We start from the raw sequence: 16,611 nt of genomic DNA on the forward strand, positions 1-16,611 counted from the left end.
GTTTGCAGAGTTAATCAGTAACAGTCTGGTCTTTGTCCAGTCCCTCTCTCTGCACATCTGCTCTGAAATAAAGCTAATTTTCTTGCAGCTTCACCTCAGTTTAAACTGTTTCTTCTTTCAGGTCAAACATGGGATCGTCTGTCAGCTGCAGCTGGTTGGCTGCGCTCTTATGGCTCCTCTGTTTGGGTGAGAACCTTTGATTTAACATAATATGATTTACACTTTATATATCTGTCTGAATATTTACACATCTATGATGTCCTCATGTGTAACATAGATCTAAATACATCCGTCAGGGCATACGGGTTATAGACGTTAAGATTCATAATAATCTGTTTATTAATGAAAACCTTTTTCAACACAAATGTGAAAGAGGCAGAACATTTAAACTCACAGTTTGAAGGTATTTTTAAAGCAGGGGAAACAATTTTAGAAGCTTTTTAAACCTTTTCAACAGACATCACCTCAATATTTAGCTTTATAGGACAAATGTTCTGGGTAAAATGTTGATTTTTAAAAAAATAAAGAATGAGAAAAACTGCACACAAAGCACTAAACTTAACTTTCAACAAGAAACATGAGTGAGCCTTTTTTATTTCAGATAACTAATAAACATTTTACTATTTCACATAGTTTATAACAACCTCTTTATTATGAATTCTTCTATCGATTTTTTTTTTAAATTACTGATCAAATTGTAAAAATAAATTTTTAAAAAAAGAAAAAAAAAAACAACCTTTGGTCCCCCTTTGGTCAATGCAAACTTCTAAACAAAAACCAAGTATTACGTAAAAAAGCTGGTAATTTATTTAAAGTGTTGAATTAATTTTTAAAACAAATATTCTGAATGTTTTAATCTTCGAGCTATTTATTTATAGTCATTATTAAAACCTTGAGATAAGAAAAAGGGAGGGATTTATTATGTTTGTACTTGTACACAGGTGCATTACTCCCATATATATATATATTTATATCTTTCTACAATTTTAAAGTGTATTTTTAGAGAAAAACAAACTCAACAAACAGAAAACCTTGAAGGTAACGTGGCACAGGTGACATATTAGCTGAAATTATTAACGTGTCAATAAATAAAATACATTTCAGAATCTTTACATGCTGTGAAATATGTGGTTCTGTGGAGAGATTCTTCCCTAAATCCTGTGACCTTTGAACCCCAAATGTCTCCTTCCAGGGGCTGAGGTTGAGTGTAATTGCACGGACAGTAACATCGAGATGGCTGGTGGTGAATACACTCTGACCAAGAACCTGGAGAGAGGCAGCCTGCTGGTGTACAACTGCCCTGATGGGTACTATCCATACCCCACCCTGACCCGAGTGTGTCAGCCCAGCGGGACCTGGAGGCCTGCGCCCAAAAAATTCCGCCCGCAGAGATGCAAACGTGAGTAAACGTGCTTCAGGTGCTGCCTGCTCGGCGTCTTGACTCAGGCTCCTGTTGTTATTGTCGTGCAGGCGTCGAGTGCCCGGACCCCAACGTGATGGAGAACGGAAACGTCTCGCCTCCTCAGGAGAGGTACTTTGTTGACAACGAGACCTCCTATGAGTGCTACTCTGGGTATTTGATGAGAGGCTCGACCAAACGGATCTGTTTACCCAACGGGAAGTGGAGCGGCTCCACTCCCATCTGCAGCCGCGACTGTAAGGAGTTCCCATCACAGAAAGCATATTAAAACACCTGCGTGGAGGTTTTCTTTATCTTCATGCAGATATCTCTGTTATTTAATTGTCTTCAAGCCTCAGTTTACTTCTGTTTGGTTTCTTTTGGTTAATTTTTAAGTGTTTTTTTTTCTTTTTCTTGACACAGCTGGAGATGTCTGTGCTGATCCTGGCGTCCCGCCTGGCGCCTCAAGAACAGGAAATATGTTTGGAATTGATGACAAAGTGACATATACCTGCAACGGCAACCTGTTTTTGGTGGGCACCAGTGAACGAAAGTGTCAGGAGAACGGCCAGTGGACGGGCACAGAGCCTGCATGCTACTGTAAGAACGATACCTTCGGTTTTGGTTGCATGCTTTGTCATTTAACCAAAGGAATGGCATCAGTAATTCTGTACGGAGGCCTGTTTGTCACTCATTCCCAATAGCTGGGCTCACTGCCTTCATCTTAAAATTCAGTCGGATGGATAGTTAAATCAGGGATTATCAACACGTGAAGCTCTGAAAGAATGAATGAGAATCCTGTTCTTTCCTGACTTAAGACATTTATATTTCCCCCTCTGTTTGTGATGTGTAATTGTCTTTAAAACCACTCCTGAAATGATTTTGTGCAGCCAAGGCTGTGGGAAGTAGTGGCGAGGAGGGTTGATGGACGTCAGAGGTCAAATACAGATACATAGATCAAATAAAACAGATTTTTATTTACTTTCATAGTGTTTCATACTGCTGCCGTTCTAATGCAACTCCAAGCTCATGCAAACGCTATGTTATAAACTTTTACTTCATTAGGAGATTCCCATTACACCATTGTTACATTAAATTTGATTGCTTTATTCAAGAACAAACAGCATCAACTGCAGCCTGTAATGAAGCGAATCATAAGATTATCAGACATTAAACTGTTTGAACCTGGAGTTGTTTTAAGTAATCCGCTCAGATTAACGGTCAAAATTAAACTCTTTCTTCAAACTGAGGTTGTTCAAAGAGCTATCTACAACAAGTAAGATATTAACTGTTCATAATCTTTCCACAGCACGCCTAATTTATATTTAAAATGCACCACTGGTTTCTTTGTTTTGGGAGTAGTAGGTATAGAATACCTTCAATATCCACCTATTTCAGTGGCGACTAATCTCGGCCCTTGCAGGCCTCTATCCTGCATGTTTTATGTGTTTCTCTGCTTCGACACACCTGATTTGACTGAGTGATTAACAGGCTTCTGCAGAGCTTGAAGACCTGCTGAAGAGCAGAGAAACGTCTAAAACATGCAGGATAGTGGTCCTCGAAGGCCAGGATTGGACACCACTGACCCGTTTAGATGTTCTCTTGGTTCCTAACTCACGCCACAAATTGTAACCAGTCTTTGCTGAAGTTGTTGCAGATGATCTTCAAACCCATAGACGAGTCAGAACTAAGACTTCCACCTGCTGTTGCACAGAGTGGTTCTGATAAAGCCGCGCCAGAGTTGTCCTACACTTCTGTTGCGATTTCACTTATTTGTCGCCAATTTCTTGTTCTCCCCATTTGAAAAATTCCCACGGGAGAGAAACAACTGAGCTGCAGTCTGCAGAATCACAAGCAGTCAGTGTTGCAGTGACTTTCTGTGGGGCTGTTTATTCCTTCTAAACAACCTAAACGTTACAGCCATCGCTGACTTCTGTTTTTTGGGTCACTCCTTGCAGACAAACACACGTATGACACGCCGCGCGAGGTGTCAGAAGCGTTTGGAAGTGCAATCAAAGACAGCCTCACCACTATGGAGTCTCTGAGTAAGTTTCAACCCAATATTTGTATATTAGATATCACTTTTCCTATGTGATAACTGCTGAAATAACAGGTTTCACCAAGAAACAACAGACGTAAAGGATAATCCATAACAATTTGCTGTTTTTCCCTAATTAAACCAACTCCTCTGTTTCTGACAATGACAGCAAACGCAAAGCCTAAATTTTGCCATCGTTACGCCGCTTTAACACTCCCTAAAGTAATGAGTGTGGTTTACAACAATAACAGTGTTTTGTTCTTCCTCAGACGACACACAAGAAGGAAGAAAAATTAGGATTTCAAAAAGTGGGACGCTCAACATCTACATTGCCGTGGACATTTCTGAGAGCATCGAAGAGAAACAATTTCAACAAGCCAGAGACGCAATCATAACCCTTATTAAGAAGGTAAGACCTAAAAAAAGGCAGACAGCGGCGAAGAAGACGCTCTATTGGTGATCCCATCCAGATGTTTGTATCTTTCTCCGTTCCGTGTTTGGTTAAGTTAGGGGCTCCTGTTGCTGAAATCTTGTGTTTAATAACAACTCCAACAGAGGTCTTTATCGGAGGCTCACGCTCGTGCATGCTCGTGTTTGTGGCACTTTTGAATTCGCAGATACATAACGAAAAAACCTTTGGTGCACAGACGAGAAAATGCGTCAATCGGAGAGACAACAGTCGAACCCAGAAGGAGTTTCGAAGCACAGCGGAGATTGGAGTGCATGGCAAATTCATGAGAATTAAACAGAAGATAGATGATGCTGCATACAGAAAACCCCTATTTCATTTCTCTAGAGAATTAAGACTGGGATGGAGAAAAAAGGACCGTAAAAGCATGCCGCTAAAGTACGCTGAATGGGGTTTGACTTAAAAATGGCTACACAGATTTGGTTTAAGGAATGAACGATGATCTTTCAGGACAAACGCTGCAGGCTCGCATCGAAAGAAGCTGTTATTGCTGAAGCATGCAGGGTTAACCAAATTAAACAGCTTTACTATTTATTAAAATTGTGTTAAAGTCCAGAGGCATGTAGGTTTCATCATCAGCATTTATTAAAGGTTTTATGTGGTTTTCTAATGGGCAGGTCAACCTTTACAGCGGCCCTCTCTGTCTCACCGTAATGCTGAGTTTGCAGAGAGTCAGCAGTGCGGTGTTTGGACCGGAGTCGGGTTGGGACGGTTTTGCTGATGGCGGTGGTGAGTTTAGGGGTCTGAGGATCCACATGGGGTGAAACTACAGGCTGCTGCTGATGGGCGCTGGCAGTAAATGTGCTGAGATGTGAAAACACGTTAAAGTATAGCAGTTAGGCCGGACATTTAATCCATCACATGCAGGGATAAAATGACAGAGGGAATCAGTTTTACACGTGAGTCAGATATGCAACTTAAATGATTAAAAAAAAGTATATTTAAGGATGTTTATAGCTCCATAAATACCCTGAATGTGGACCAACCTGCGTTCCTGAATAATGCATGAAGTTTATTGCAATGTCTGACACACTTTTAGAGGCACATCTGACACGGCGTACAGATAATATGAACCCTCCTTCTCCCTGCTGCCAGAACAACAGCCCATTAGGCGCAAATTTAATTAGGAATTACAAATCATAATCTTGACTGATGTTTCTTGGCGCGAGTCCTTGGCTCGCTCTCAAACCACGCTGCTGGAGCCGCGCTCTGCTGATAAATGGACCAATTACTCAACCAAATAACAACCCTAAGCAATTTGAAATGCACGATGTGTTGCATTAATAAAGTATTTCACAACAGCTCCACATGTTTACGTGTGTTTCCAAAGGTGCGTCAGGAGTTTATGGTCTCATCATCCAACCTCATCCCTTTTCACAGATCGCATCCTTCACTGTGTCGCCAAACTACGAAATCATCTTTTTCTCCTCCGAAATATACGAAGTTGTCAACATTCTTGACTTTATTGATGCCAAAGTGGAACTGAAGAAGGTCATAAAGGACCTGGAGTCATTTGAAATAGGAGGTGAGTCAAGAAAACGAAGGTACCGCGGCTGGTTTTAAATGCAAGGCTGGATCTTGGTGTTTAGTTTAACGGTGCGATGCGTCTGTTTGTGGTTTGATTCAAAGACAGAAACACCGGAACGGATCTGAACCTCGCCTTCACAAAGTTTGAGGGACGGATGGCTTTCATAAAGGAACAAGCCGGCCCCGAGAGGTTCAAAGAACACCGCCACGTCCTGATCATGTTTACAGACGGTAACTTTCACCTCCTGCTGTGGTTAAACAGTCGTTCAGATCTTTAGCATGTTTGAGATCGGAGCTTTGAGGCAGCAGCAACTCACTTCAATCTTTGCCCCGTTTGAACTTAATTCGTCTATCGGGTCAGAATTAAACCCAATTTCTCCAAATCTGAGCACATTCAAAGAGCTATCTACAACAGGTAAGATATTAATTGCTCTTAACCTTTCCCAGGAACCCCACTTGAAACGTTCTGAACTCTTGCTTTGTTGGATTGAATGACACCAGTCATGTTTCACTTCCATAGATAATGAAACCGAATGGCTCGTGTTTATGGTCCAAATTAAAAAGTTAACAGAAATGTTCTTCCCCTCAGGTGCGTACAACATGGGCGGTTCTCCTAAACCCACTGTGGAGAGGATAAAGAACATGGTCTATATGAATCACACGACTGAGAAACAAACCGGCTCCAGAGATGAGTTCCTCGGTGAGTTTCTCTTTCCGAAGCGTGCGGATTTCTTCTGATGCGATGGCCTTCGTTTTAAGCCACGTCTCCGTCCTTTTTGTTGTTGTTTGTTTTCAAAGCTCACAGACACTCAGTCATTGTCAGTGCAGACTTTAATAAACTTCATGAACCTCTCTGCCTGCATCCCGTTTGCAGATATTTATGTTTTCGCCATTGGGGCGGACATTTTCGACGATGACCTGCACCCTCTGACGGTGGGAACAGGTGGTGATCATTACTTCAGGATGAAAGACATTAAGGAGTTAAGAAAAACCTTTGATGAAATAATTGGTAAGTCGTACTGAAAACAAAACCAGCCGTATGAGTCCTCCATCTGTTCTTCGTGTGTATCTGAAGAAGTCATGGGTCATTCTGGTAATTCCTCCCTCAGCTCGGGGGAGATACGTGATCGTTACTGGAGGCCTGCATGGTGCTCTTGTTTCCTATAATAGTTTGGAGGAAGACGGACTCATCAGTCTTGATCTTGTCTGATATAAAAGGAATATGATGAAGCGCCTCCCTGGACCAGTGCAGTGTAATTTAATTTAACGTAATGGGCTCAAGACACAGAAGCCCAAAGTGGAAGTTAAATTCTGTTTCAGCCAAGTGATACGGAGATAAATATTTGCATTCATGAGCAGAAGTAATAGTCAGCTTGTTCTTTCTAATCATTCTTAATCTGTTTTCCTGTTTTTCATGCAGATGAAACTGAAGTTGTAGGCCTCTGTGGTCTTCACCTGGACTACGAAACAACAGAGGACAAAGTGAGCAGGCGGAAAAGATATCCTTGGTTGGCATTTATTATTAACAAGGTAACAAAAAACTTGGTTTATTATTTAACTCAACCCGCTTATGGGCCTTGAACAAATCTCAAATTTTTATTAAATCCTTAGAAATATATTTGTACCTGTTATAGCCATTAAATCATAATTTCTTTTTAATTTTTTTACATTTTGAGTTATTTTTTTCTGAAAGGAACTCATTGCAAAGTGTAAAATCAGACATAAAGAATGGTTATCTCTAATTATATCAAATGGTGCAGTTTGAGAGAGTTTACCCCAGTAGCTTTAAGATATGTTGATACGTGACCTATTTTCAGTCACTTCGGCTGTTTCCGTAAATAAACAAGCGGACGTGGGAGCTGGCAGCTCTTCACAAATTTTGCTTACGAATTTCAAATTCATGGACACATTGAGATGAGGAAAAACACTGTGTGGATTTTCTTTATTACTTTATTATTTATTCTTCATGACTTTGCAGTGAGTACCCTTTAATCTTTTGTAAATATTTTTTGCCAAACATGTTTTCTGCTTCATAGAATTAAACTACACGCTCCCTGTGGCAAACCACAGACCCACTGTTTTGATATGTTTTGGTTTTGTTTGTTTTTTAGGGACAAAAATCTAAGAAATGCATCGGCTCTCTGGTGTCGGCTGACTTTGTCTTGACTGCTGCTCACTGTTTCACGTTTGGAGATTTGCCTGAAAATATTGTTATTGAAATTGAAGATGAAACGGGTGCAATAGGTAATGATCAAAGTCTGTCTTCTCCTCATTCCACACTGCTACTTTATCATGATGCAAACAAGCCTGTAACATTTTAACTAAACTATTTAGTTTAGGTAAATTACATTTTCAAAGCAGTAGTTTAGATTTTTTGATGTGGAGTTCTTTGGAAAGGTTTTGGATAGTTAATATCTTATCTGATGCAGGTAACACAGTGAACACTCCTAGTTTGGAGAAAAAGATCAGATTTGATCAGATTAAAGAATCTGATCAAATTTGATTGCTTTAGCACAAGCACCGGTGTAGCCTGACCACTTCAAGGAAGAATATCAAAAACATTTCTGCTTGAATAACCGAATAATGTCAAAGTGACAACATTGTAAGGTTTGTAAAATAGCTTTTGGATTAGGAATGATGAACCCAAGTCATGGTTTAGGTAGGTACTCAGAATTGCGGGCCACAGTTCGGTATGGGTTTGGGGTTTTTCTTCTTCTTTTTTTTTAAACAGACAATAACTGAACAACATCTCCCCAATGTGAAAATACAGAATAAATAAAATGTGAACCACTTACCAAGCTTCTCAGAATGCTAGTGTCGGAAAAATAGGTTTTTGCTGATTATATGGCATAACTTTTTGCCATACAGAGTACACATCAAGGTACTGAATTATACCTAAAAAGGTACAGCTGTACCTTGACAGATGTGGTACCCTGATGTACTGAGTGAGTGCACAAACCAGACAGAGGTCATCCAAAGAGCTATCTACAGCAGTTAAGATATTTATTGTTCTCAGCCTTTCCACAGAACCTCATGTTTAGGTTTAAACTATGCTTTTAGGATTTTGACGTAAAACCACAAGTTTAATGATAATATTTGAAAGCAACTATTATACTAACACCTTCCTCTATTTTCATACAGAGAAAAAAGTTAAAAATTATACATTACACCCAAACTATAACATCAACAGTAAAGTAGATCAAGGTGTGACAGAGTTTTATGACTATGACGTGGCTCTCATCCAGCTGGCAGATCCGATTAAATTCTCTGCAAAGGCAAGGTAAGAACGTAAATCCAACAAATAATGCAATTTGTACAAGAAAGTCATTTTATATTCCTGTTCTGGCCTGAAGATTTCTTATTGAAACACTTCACTGTCCTACGTGAAACCCACAAACCTGTTTTTTTTTCCAGACCCATCTGCATACCGTGCACTCAGGAGACCAGCGACGCTCTAAAGCTGGTCGGCGAGTCGACGTGCAAACAACAAGGTGCGGCACCTTTCTTCAGAATGGTCTGCAAAAATACAAATATTAGTGACTGTCAAACAAAGTCGCTGAGCAGCTGAATAGGGGGAATCCTCGTTGACGCGCCAGCTGATCAAAACTCAAATCCACGCTGCAGTTGAGATGTTTATTTTTATGCAGAACATCAGTGGATAACAAAAAATCTGTGTCCAAAGGCAGCATTAAAAACGGATCCGCCGGTTTAAACAGTGATCAAAGACAAAAAAACGTACAAGCTTAAAGCGGTCAGCAAAAAGTAGACTTCCCCCATCACCCACTCACTAAGAGCACCAGGTGAGCAACAGGTGATCTATAATCACTACCAACACCACGTGATCTGAAGCTACGCCTATCCACAACAAGAAAACAGACTGGTTATTAGAGAAAAGTAAGAGTGCATGAAATAACTGCATCACTGACAGCCCCACAACGTTTTCTGCACTATGACAGAGCCATCTTTGCCTCCCAGCCGACCAAAATGAGCGCTTTAATCGTCATACAGGACAAGTTGACACACCGTCTATTCTCCATTAGTTAGTCATAACTGAAAGTTTGTTTATTAATTTCTGGTGCTTGTGTCTGGAGCTGGCTCACATTTCACGCGCACTGCTCCTGCCTCCTGCCTGCTGTTGGATCCCGAACGGGAATAGACCATTTTCCAAGGTTGCTTAAACACAACACCGGCGGCACGCTGATCCGTCTCATCTGACCTCTAACTCCGCAACCGTGCAGATTAGGAATGTCAAACCGCACAGACGGACACCTCATGTACTGGGGATGATCCCTATTGATTTCAAGGTCACAGGGTCAAAGGTCAAGTTCATAGGTGAACCCTTTGTGAAAACCTTGCCTGTGCTCCAACTCTGAACTCTAGTTCAGGAGTGTTGTGTGAAGGAATTCATGCTCTGGATTTTGGTTACTAACAGGCGGATTATCTACCTTTGGTGGTACTCTTGTTGAATTTGAAAGAAGTGGTGGCTGAAATTTTAGGAGAAATTAAGATTTCTTTGTTTGTTTTTAGCTTTTTGTCTTATAAACTCCCACCTCAATGAGTATAGGTTACTTTCAAGGCCAAAATGGAGGAAGAGCAGAAACGTTTTCTTCTTCTGCCATTTTAGTTGTCTTCTTGATGTGTGTTTTGTGTTCTGGATTAACAGAGCAGCTTCTGTTAAAGAATCAGCGTGAACGACTCAATTTCCTAACCAGGAAAAGTCCCTTGGTAGCTGAAAAAGACGTCCATGCCAAGCTTGGCGAGAGTGTGAGTTTCTGCCTCAGACGTCTGTGTTTGTCTGCTTGTCTTTTTTTATTATTTTGTCCTCAACCATAAATTGCTTTTTTTTCTTTTATTAATGTGTTTTTTATTTTTTATTTTTACTTAATTCAGAGAAATATATGCATCAAAAAAGCATTGAAGGCACCAGGCATAAACGCGACAGATCCGACGGTTGCTGTGACGGATAACTTCCTGTGCACCGGTGGTCATAACGGCGGAGAGCACAGAGATCATATTGCTTGTACAGGTGTGTGCAGCCTGTTCGGTTTATATTTTAGACACTTACAAACAAACAGCAAAGGAGCGATGTAGACCTGAACCGTGTGAATCTGTCTCCACAGGTGATTCTGGAGGCGCCGTGTTCAAGAACTACGAGCTTCGCACAGTTCAGGTAAACAGGTGGACACATTAATGTGCTGAAATGTCAACTTTTTTACTATAAAATTGTGTCAATCAGCTCTTAATGGTATTATTTGTTTTCATGTCTAAAATAAATATAATGTCTTTACGTCGGTACTATCAAGGTTTTTAGGTTTTCATGCACCAAACTATGAGGAAATTTGGACTTTTTACCTGAAAAATAATATAAACAGGTGAATCATCTGACAAATATTCCTAACTGTGTCTCTTTTGTGATGGTTTCTCACAGATTGGAGTGGTCAGCTGGGGAACCCACCAACTGTGCGGCTCTACTGACGGTCTGGTTGAGTCCAAAGCTGAATCCAGAGACTTCCACATTAATCTTTTTAGAATGATCCCGTTCCTGAAGTCTGTCCTCGGAGATGAAAATCAAGACTACGCACCGCTTAAGTTTCTGAAGAGTTAAGCCCAATACTATATTATGTCACCCAAATGCGACTTCCCTGAAAGCAAAAAAAAAGAGCTTCATTTTATCCGACGGGGGCTCTTTTGATTGACCTCGTTCTGTCACTCATTCACTGTTTTTCCAGACTTTGACCTCATGATCAAATAGACTATCTCTCATTACAGGAATCCATTCAGAGTAAACACATCTTTGTCGAAAGTGTCCAAGTTAAATAATCATGTTTCGTTCTCAGAAATACACCATTATGCTCATGTAATTAGAGTGTTTAAATGTTTTTTTTAACAGAACCTGATCTGTGGGATTACCCAATCCTCAATTAAGGCTGAGGATAATCTCTTTTATTGCTGTTGTGCTTCTTTTTAATGGGGTGGAAGCTTTTTATTTAATTTAGCTGCTTTTCAGCTGTTGTTACAAATCACTTACTTGAACTGTTACTGATATTTTTGTCCTTATTTGTCAAATTTAAAACCAAAAAAACACTGAATGGAAGTAAACATTTAAAATTTTTCCACCAATTTGGCTTTGTTTCATAGCATTAATCATGAAACTATCCACGCTGTTTTTTCTGTTTCCTCTGCAAAAAAATCTGATGCAGATAAGGTTTCAGCTGATCAGATCTTACGTAAGTCTAAACTTGCCAAAGCAAACCAGTAAACAGACACCGGTTCCCGTAAATGACCACTAATGTTCGAGTCCTCTTGTGAACCGAAACAGGAGGAGAGAGGAGTCAACAACTCACAGGAGCAGAAGGATGTAACTAAACAGCTGCCAAAGGTTACTCCCAGGATTAAACAGTAGATGTAGGAAAAAAGGAGTTACTGATATGGATAAATCTGCTCATTTTGTTGTAGATTTTGCAGAGAAACTCATGCACCGTTGAAAGAAACACCTGCTTGCGCTACATTTTAAATCAAGTAAAACTCTCAAACCATCTGTTTTTCTATAAACCACTCGGGGATATTTTCATTTTTGTTATCATGTAACTTATTTTTCATCATTTTAAGAAAGAAACCTGCCACTGGGCCATAACTGGCTCCCAAGCTCATTTCATCCGGTCCAAAGAGAATTAAAATTTTCTATAATTTGACACACCGGTTTAGCACAGTTCAGAGAAGATTAATGACGACATCGCCTCAGTCGGTGACGGTGTTTGCTCAGATCATGTGATCTACAACGTTTGGAGCCAACTCAGTTCAAGATGGCCGCCACAGCTAATTGACAATGGCCACAACTCAGAAAGATTTAACAGATATTGAGAAAAAGTTTGGTGTGGTGTGAGAGTGACACCTCGTGATATCTCAGGCATAACATTCGTTTTCAAGGTTTGACCAAAACGGCTACAACTCCATCACTTCTCAACATAAGAGGATCTTAGTCTGAAACTCTGGCGTGAAAAGGTGGCGGGCGATATGCATTCCTTCGAGAAATACTAGGTTTTTAATTATGTGTTCTGTTTAAGGGCAAGTTTGCAAAACCGAAAAAGACACCAAGTGAAAAAGAACTTTTTGGGCTGACCCCGGTACATTTACTGTAACATTCATTAATGCACACTGTCCTTGTTAGATAAACTAAAGAACTAAAGGAGCAGTTATAAAACAAAGACTGAAAATCTGTCCTTTTTAGACAAAAATGATGTGTTATTAACTGGTGTGGTGTTATTAGTTTTCTGGCATCTCGTCAACAAGTCTGACCCGATCTGTTAAAACTTACAGTTAAGGTCTTCATTAAGAAATATTAAGAAGTTATTTTATGCTGAAATGATGTTTTATTGCTGTAGAATTGGAATTAAAACTTGATCTGTGAAAAGACTTTTATTCACGCTGCATGGCTACACATCAGAACTCACTGACACAGTCGTTGCATTCAGTGTCCTCTGGTCATTGAGCACTTCTCTCTCGAACCTTTTCCAATAGTACACATAAAATCACAGACTGAAAGAATTACTTCCACCCTTAAAAGGTTTGGTCTAAACTCTTTTATGGCTGCTCAGCTCTGCTGATAAAGCAGGGTCAGTGACTCAAGGCCCATTTCCAGCTCCCGGTGGAGGCGTACGCAATGCGGACACTCTCCTTGGCTGCGTGCCAAACTCAGATCATTCAAATTGAATTTAGAGAGTTATTCTTTTGTGTAATTAAGTTTCCTCTTTCTCCTTCTGGCTCGAAGATGACAAGGGACTGAATTTGTCACTTGTTGTTTTTCTGCAGCCCCGACACAAACAAGGCCATTACGCTGCGAAAAGATTTGTTGTGGTCAGAGGCTTTTTTATGGCTTTCAAATGATTTCATTTTATCGCATAACTACCCAGCTTTCAGCTTTCAATAAAAAAAATTACACTTAGCAAAGCTCTGTGCTAATGCGTATTGGCTGCAGCATCACGGAGCAGCGGTGAATTTCCAGCGTTAATGGGGAGCTGCTGCTCCTGTGTGTAAATGTGTGTGTGTGTACTCTGGTTTCCCGTGGGAACATTCATTTGGTTTTTCTTTAGTTAATTGGGAGAGAGGGAGGGGGGAGGATGAGAGGAGGAGGCAGAGGCAGAAGAAGACAGACTGTGTGAGAGGAGGGACGAATTGGAGACGTTTAATTGAATGAAAGCTTCTCTTGAGCTCAGATGCCGTAAACATGGAGGAAACTGAAACCAAGGACCGCAGCTTATTGGGCCCCTCCTGAGGGCACACTCACCTCTCAGTCTTCTCTTCCAGGGCTCGGAGCACCACCGTAATGCCATTGGCTCGTGCTCCTCCTTCAATTTAAACAAAGCTGAACCCCGGCTTTCACTGAAATCAATCTACACCTAAACTGATTAGTGGTGTTTGGATAGATCAGCATGCTTAAGGATGGTATTTTCAGGGCAAATTGGCTCCCTCGCCCCTCGCTCCCTATTCAGCGATAGCACACACAGCATATTCTCCACGGAGCATCCTGCTGTTTAAACTCCGGCTGATCTGTCTCACTGCAGGCCCTAAATCAACCTTATGGGCCATTTCAGAAATTGCTACCATTAGGAACTGCATACATACACTTTTCCTCCTCTTTTGAGCTCTGAAAGAAGACGATCACGAGCATCCAGCCTGTGGCTTCTGCTGACCCTGCTGCTTGAATATGAAATAAGATTGAAAATTTTTCACAAGATTTTGCATTTACTGTCAGAAACTCCAGCATCAGCTGTCTTCTAAAAAGCCTAATCGTAATCTGGGACTTACTTTGGTAATAATCTAACCTATAACCTATATATTTTTGATGGATAAACGTTATAAGATGTGTAAACTTAAATTGGGGCTTTTAATTTTTAATTTTTTTTTCCCAGGGTTGAATGATTTTGTGACATATAATCACGATGTTTCTTTTAAGGAAAGTTTGAATTGATTGCAGATTTTGTTTAACCTACAGGAGGACCAAAATCATACGTATAGGTTTAAATATATGCTTGCAGCACCACTAATATTTGGTTAAATGTCACCTCGGCGGGGCTTTTTGGAGCCGTCAACGGGCTTCTGGCAGAACTCTGGAGGGATATTCGACTTTTCTTCTTGGCAGAAGTGGTAGAGTTTAGTTAAACAGACATAGCTTTCAAGTACGGTCTACAAATTTTCAGTAGGGCTTGGGTCGAGGCTTTGGGAAGCTGAACGTTTCCCTGCTTCATCCAATCAGAAACCCGTTCCGATGTGTGTTTGAGATCGTTGCTCTGGAAGGACACCCACTTGTGTCCAAGTTTCAACCGTCTGCCTGTTGGTTGGAGGTGAAGTTGAAGAACTTGGAGGTGGTTCTCCTTCTTTGTCATTCCATCAACTTCATGCGATGCTCCAGTAACACAGCATGATGCTACCGCCACCATGCTTGACAGAGGCTATACAGTGTCCTCAGGTTTGAAAGTCTCTGCTTGAATCCTTCAAACATACTTGTTGTCACTGTGGCCCAAAAGCTCAATCTTTGTCTCGTCTGACCATAAAACGTTTCTCCTGAAGACATTTGGTTTGCAGCTGCAGATTTCAGTTGAGCTTGAAGGCGTCGAAGACCATGATGATTTCTTGTGGACTGAGACTAATGTTTTAGCAGGTTTCTGTTTCAAAGCAGTCTTGAGCCTTGGTGGTTCCTGAACATCCTAACCCATTTCCTTTCTCCTGAGGGTGACAGTTTGGATCTTCTTCCAGACCTTGGCAACGTGGTGACGCATCCAAATAACATCATCTTACATAAAGTTGTTCAAACTGATGATCTTAGAATCAGACGGCTCCAAGATAATTTCACAACTTGTGTAAATCTGCAGTTCTCATTTTTAGATCTTCACTGAGTTGGCCCTGTTCTAAGTATTGGTCAGTTTTATGACTTCTGTCAAACAAAACCTTCACATGCTGGTAAAGAGAAGCCGCCAGCTGCAGTCAATCACAATCCCTGACGAGACGTTAACGGACCATGACCGTGTCAAGTTAAAAGGCATTGTGGAGCATTCAGGATCACTTTGGTGAACAATTACAGACCTTAAGCAAACACAAAATGCCTATAACTCGTTCAGTTTTACAGATATTGAGCTAAAATTTGTTTTGATAGTAGCTGAGAGTCGACTCCAACACATATTCTGAGTGCTAACAAATCGCCTTAGATCTTTGTGTAAAATCTTGCCATTACCTGGAGTTAACTGTGTCAATCTGTTAGCAAAATACTGGATGTCATGAACCACCAGACAGATTTTAATGAAACTCTCAAACCGTAATGGATGTGCAGCTGAATAACCCGATTAAAGATGGTCGCAACAGCCAACTGACCTGAAACACAAAAACTGCTACAACTTAGCCAGTTTTATAGAAACAGAGCTGAGAGTCATTCTCAGCACGTAATCCAAGCTCTCACAGATCGCCCAAGATCTTGCCGTATAACGTGTAATTTTGCATAACATTATTTTAAAGATTTGACCAAAAAAAGGTTTAAAAATCCATCATTTTTGGGTATAAGATGATCTCAGTTTAAAACTCTGGCAAGATCAGCAGTGGGCGATATTTGCTCCCTCAAAGAATGTTTTATTTATTTTGTACAATACATATATTGTTCATTACTGTACATTAACATGCCTCAAAAGCATCTATGTTTCCTCGTCTCTGGTGATATTATTTCTGAATGATGTAGTCCTACTTTAAGTCCTAGCCATTATTTCTGATTAAGCAAAAAAAAAGAAAGAAAGCAGAGCAATACTACATTTTTGCACCGTTTCAGTCGAGCTCTCCTTATTGATTCGAAGTGAACTTAATTTAAAAAAAAAGGTGACATCATGTCTCACCACATTAAGATAACTCTCAACCATAGACTGACTACAAGTGTAGTTAGGTTTTTGAACTATATATATATATTTCTAAACTTTGATTTTTTCCTTTTTAAGATGTACTTTATGCAGCAGAAATGTCATCTTTAAAACTAATTCCTCTCTGATCTGGATACCAAAGGAAAGAAAGCCCAGCTGCTCCCACGTTATTCAGCCTTAAGTGAGAACGCTGCAGCGAGGACCTGAGAGAAAATGTTTTAAATGATCCCTGATCAAGTTAGAGGAGATCATTTTCATGTAACACTTTTGTAATCATAATACC

At 40.3% G+C, this 16,611-nt stretch overlaps 1 protein-coding gene across 1 annotated transcript; it reads left to right on the plus strand.

The window, feature by feature from the left end:
- Positions 1 to 58: 58 nt before the first annotated feature.
- LOC108237014 (complement factor B-like) lies at positions 59 to 12,852 on the plus strand. Its single transcript, XM_017418174.3, has 18 exons — positions 59 to 186; positions 1,193 to 1,399; positions 1,471 to 1,656; positions 1,823 to 1,999; positions 3,358 to 3,444; positions 3,707 to 3,846; positions 5,287 to 5,431; positions 5,536 to 5,664; positions 6,023 to 6,133; positions 6,308 to 6,442; positions 6,854 to 6,963; positions 7,545 to 7,677; positions 8,575 to 8,713; positions 8,848 to 8,924; positions 10,097 to 10,197; positions 10,324 to 10,459; positions 10,554 to 10,603; positions 10,862 to 12,852. Exons 1-18 carry the CDS (start codon positions 129 to 131, stop codon positions 11,036 to 11,038), a joined length of 2,298 nt encoding a protein of 765 aa, XP_017273663.1. The 5' UTR covers positions 59 to 128; the 3' UTR covers positions 11,039 to 12,852.
- Positions 12,853 to 16,611: the final 3,759 nt, after the last annotated feature.

This window comes from Kryptolebias marmoratus, linkage group LG13 (assembly GCF_001649575.2).
Source record: "Kryptolebias marmoratus isolate JLee-2015 linkage group LG13, ASM164957v2, whole genome shotgun sequence".
NCBI classification, from domain to species: domain Eukaryota; kingdom Metazoa; phylum Chordata; class Actinopteri; order Cyprinodontiformes; family Rivulidae; genus Kryptolebias; species Kryptolebias marmoratus.

Coding starts and splice junctions, on each gene's coding strand:
- LOC108237014 (XM_017418174.3), top strand. CDS start 129: ATGGGATCGTCTGTCAGCTGCAGCTGGTTGGCTGCGCTCTTATGGCTC. Junction 3,847..5,286: donor TCATAACCCTTATTAAGAAG/GTAAGACCTAAA, acceptor CCCTTTTCACAG/ATCGCATCCTTCACTGTGTC. Junction 8,925..10,096: donor GTCGACGTGCAAACAACAAG/GTGCGGCACCTT, acceptor CTGGATTAACAG/AGCAGCTTCTGTTAAAGAAT.